The following is a 4370-nucleotide window of genomic DNA, read 5'->3' as shown; positions in this document are numbered from 1 at the left end:
CTGCTGGTTTTCCCCTAATTGCACCCCCACCCTCTCAGACCCCTAGAAGTTGACAGGATATTCAGAGTGTAGCACAAGGCTGATGGTTGCACCCTGTGGCTGCCCAACCTGCTCACTTGGTAACATGCTAAAATACAACACAGATACCTTCATCTGTCCTAAACCCAGCCCATCATTCACACTTAAATCTAGTTCTGGGTTCTCATCCACCTCTCTAATGACCTAAGGCTTCTTGTAACTTTCTCCCTGAGTGCAGCAGCTTCCTGCAGAAAACCATTCCCCGTTGCTTACTAGCTCCTAACTCTACTTCTCCTAAGTTGTGCCTTTTCTCTTCCCCCAAAAGCATCACTTTATCATCCAGTGAAAGTCCCTGTGCTCCCAAACCTCTATGGCTTTCCCCTCTCCCTGTTCTTCTAGGCAAGTCTCAAGCTACTAAGAGGATAACCGCAGGTGTTATGCGTGAAGACAACAGCTCCTGTACGTGCAAGCAACTCAAGCATGGGTTTTGTTTGCAGCCCTCCCAACTATGTGTGTAAAGGAGGCCAAGGGAATCAGCAGGTTCCAGTTTTCCTCTGCACTTGCAAATGTGAATTTTTCCTGCTATGAGATTTTGTGAGTGCCAAATGCTTTGCCAAACATTTTCATATGATCTGGCTGGAGAGCAAGAAGCGTCAGACGTCTCAGTGCAAAGTAGGTTTCCAGCCCAGGTTTGTCCTCAGAAGTGATCCAAATGACTTTTAGAAGAACCTGACTTTGCAGTGATCTGCTGCTGCACCCCCTGTTAGGACCTACACACGACCTAGAGTCTAAAATAGCCTGAAATGAATCCTGTTTAGTTTTAGACCTGCCTGGTCTGTCCTGTCATCCCTCACTTGAACTGCTTTTCATTCTCTGCTATGCAAATTGTTGTTCCCTTTCCCTCCTGTACTTGCATAAGAGAAATAGAGATATAAAGGAAAGCAATTCTTTTGCAAGTAAAACTAGAACCACCCAGGCTAAATCAGGCAGTTTTCTGGCATCATCTTAAAAAAGCAGGGCTCAAAGTACAACAGAGAACAAACCAGCCTCCTCATTACGAAAGAGTGATCAGCTGCAGAAGAAATACCAGGGAGGAAATGGAGAGAAGAGTAAAGGGAAAGGGTTTAGGTTAAAAGGTCTTCAATGGGACCTTGAAAGAGCATAAACCTGCAGCAATGGTCCTGCAAGTAAAAGAGGGGTCACAGGCACCTTCCCTAAAGGCTCTGCAGGGGTCTGGTTCAAATAAGCTCCTGAAAGAGACAGGGAGAGTGAGGGGGGATACGCAGGAATAAAGCGAAGAGGCAAGCGAGCGACCTCAGCCAGCGAGAGCAGGAGAACACGAGCCCAAATGGCAGCTGTCTGCTCAGCACAGGACAACCAGCGAGTGGGCTGCAGCACACAAGTGCTGCGGGGAGAAGGCAGCTCTGCTGTGTAAACCCAAGTGGCAAACTGTGCCCTTCAGCCTCCCTTGCAGAGCAGTGGATAAACAGTGCCAGCACTCCTCTTGCATGTTATCTGGAATGCCTGGGGCTGAGTGTTAGGTATTACCATTCCTGGCAGCAAAACCATGTGGTTCCACCTTTGGGAGTGCATCAGTTGGTCCCAGGGCAGGTGTCTCTCAGATGGAATAACCAAGCTGGTCTCCTGCAGAGCTGATGGAAGGACTAGTTTTGCTGGAGTAAAGCCAAGCCACAGGCTTGTGGCATTAGACACAATGGCCAAGAAACTTGCCTGGTAAGGCTGTCATGCTCCTAAGCACCAAGGTTTGCTCCAGGATGTTGTTGAGATGTTTGTGTACAACAGTCTGAGATTCATTCATCCCTCTGCTTCATTTTCCCCAGTTTCTAAAACCATCCTCCCAGCTTTTGAAAGGCGTAGGGGGAGATGGGAAGTTCAGCCAAGCTGAATGGTGTGGGGCCTGAGAGTAAACGGGCTTGGTAGGTTGGTTGGTTGTTGTGGGGTTTAGCAAACAGGACAGTGCAAAACAAGGCTGTTACCACCTACCATGAACAGTGTGTTTACATCACACATCTTTTTCCCAGAATCACAAACAAAGCAGCACTGGTCAATGCACTGGGAAGTTGAACTGGCCCAGAATATTTTGGTCTCTAAACGAAGCAAAAATAATGAGACAGACTTTTCCAGCTCTGCCTCTGCAGCCAGCAGCACAGAGGAGATGTGCTAGAGACACCGGGGAGAGTATTTCCTGCAATGAGATTATCATCTGCATCACACCTGATACAAATCCATTTCCAAACTTGCTGCGTCCACTGGCTGCAGGGTCAGGCTCAGAGTGTCCTATTCACCTAAACACCAAACACACTTTGTTATTCTGGGCCAGAATAACCACACAGCTATTTCATACAGACAGCCCAGGCTCCAGTTCCAGTCACTGATCAATCACTCTTAGCACTGGCCAGACCTAGGAGAGACACAAGAGCTGCATCATGATACCATGGGGAATGCATTTTACACCCAATTTTCCTAATCCATATGGCTATTTCCCAGCTGAAATGATGTAATGGAACAGGGATGCTGATGACACAGGGTTGCCCAACAGAGGGAGGGTGACAGGCAGAGACCCAGAGCAAACACAGCATCTCCTTGGGATGCAGCATGGTCTTCAGTGTGTTTCAGAGACAACAGCCTTCCCCTTCACACTGTGAAGCCTGTCAAACTGCCTGGGAGGCTCAGAGGAAAGAGTCATCTTTCACAGTTTCACAAGGCAAAAGAAATTGTCATTTTTGGAACCACAACCCCATAGCTTCTGAAGGAATTAAACCTCTGATCCCGCCTATCAAACCCTGTGCAGAAGGGAAAGGAGAAGGAAATAGACATGGTCAAAGCCAATGTCTTGACCCCCTGATGAAGGCTCACGACTGCCCAAATGACGTGTCAGGAGCTGATGACAGCAAAAAGGGCATCTTCTTGTCCCTTGGCTTTTTTAACACACACTGAGCAAAGAAAGTCAAGTGCTCAAACCCTTCTGATTTGTGATGAGCACTGGAGGTGGCTGGGCACAGCAAAACCCGCTTCAGCAGAGAGACACAGACCAGCAAAATGGGGCCTTGTCTCCTTAAAAAATAACCAGAGCTGGTCAGGGACTCATCAGTGAAGTGACTTTACACCCCCAAGTGCTCAGGTGTCAGAAAGCAGCACTGCTCAAGAGTCAGAAAGCAGCACTGCTTTTGGCAAGGGGAGGGCTCACACCTCCCTGTGCTAAAGCTTTTCCAAATGCGGGTGTCACTGGGAGCTGATGTGAACTTTTAGGCCCCACCAAATCATCTACTCATAATCCACATAACATTTAACTGTCTTCCCAAACAACTGCTGAAGGAGAGAGGCTACAACAGACACATAGCAAAGGCCACTCCATATTCCAAAAGCATACAAAGCTGCACTAATACCTACCCCATCCCATTCTCCCCCACTCCCGTTTCTTTTGAAACCTTCTTTACTCCCCAGTTTTTGACAGAAGACAGACACTCTGGGAACAAGCACCAGTGATAACAAGCACAGGAACCAGTTCAGTTCACTGACAGTTCTGAGCAGCCTCAGCAGTGATTCATTGTAGTGGTAAAAAGAAGAAAGTCACTCACCCTCACGAAGCTGGCAGGAAACCATCCTTCTTCATCATCGATCTGACCCCACCACCAGTCCTTGTTGGAAGCATCCAGGACCTTGATAACGTCTCCTGCTTTAAACGCCAACTCCCGGTTGGCCATGGTGACGTGATCCCATACTGCCTCAGCACTTACAATAGAACCACCACTGATCAGCTTGGGAAACAGAAAACCAGCAGTCAGTAAGAGCTCGGTTCCCCAAAGCAAGCACATGCACAGCAGCAGCACACAAAAAGCACCCAGCCAAAGGAAAACAATATTCCTCCATTCCAATCCAGAACCATGTCACCCTCGTGTGATGGGATCCAGGCTGTGACTGTTTCCACACGCCAACGTTCTGCTCTTAACCGTGCCACACAAGTGAGCACTGCAGGTGGATGCTCAGGACCTCTCAGGCCCCAGCCCCATGCATGGGAACAGCAGCACCCCCCTCTTAATGCCACCACCATGTCATCATGAGCATGCACATCTCCCAGGGTACACAGCTTTAGGATGCAGTTTGGTTAGTGTAATGGATAGCTGGGAGTTCCCAAACAAGCTGAGGAATCTCTGTTCCAGAACAAGTTGTTCAGCTAAAGGTTCGAATCTCAGCTCGAGGCTCAGAAGGGTTTCCATGCAAATCCAAGCAAAGTTTGCCAACATATTTAGAACATTTTTCTTTAAAACTGGAAGTTGCATATTCATTCCGTGCTGGTGACGTGATGTACTGACATCCCCTGCTTCTGAGAC

The 4370-nt window shown here is 48.2% G+C and overlaps 1 protein-coding gene across 1 annotated transcript in view; it reads right to left on the bottom strand.

The window, feature by feature from the left end:
* Positions 1-3793, bottom strand: part of ARHGEF9 (Cdc42 guanine nucleotide exchange factor (GEF) 9) — a 51320-nt gene extending 47527 nt beyond the window's left edge. Inside the window, exon 1 of the mRNA XM_010015979.1 lies at positions 3618-3793. Within this exon, the coding sequence (XP_010014281.1) occupies positions 3618-3743 (126 nt within the window). The 5' untranslated portion in view covers positions 3744-3793. The remainder of the gene's footprint in view (positions 1-3617) is intronic.
* Positions 3794-4370: the final 577 nt, after the last annotated feature.

This window comes from Nestor notabilis, unplaced genomic scaffold (genome assembly GCF_000696875.1).
Source record: "Nestor notabilis isolate BGI_N333 unplaced genomic scaffold, ASM69687v1 scaffold14176, whole genome shotgun sequence".
In the NCBI taxonomy this organism is placed as follows: domain Eukaryota; kingdom Metazoa; phylum Chordata; class Aves; order Psittaciformes; family Psittacidae; genus Nestor; species Nestor notabilis.
Note: the sequence above shows the minus strand (reverse complement) of the source record. Positions and strands in the feature narration are given on the sequence as shown.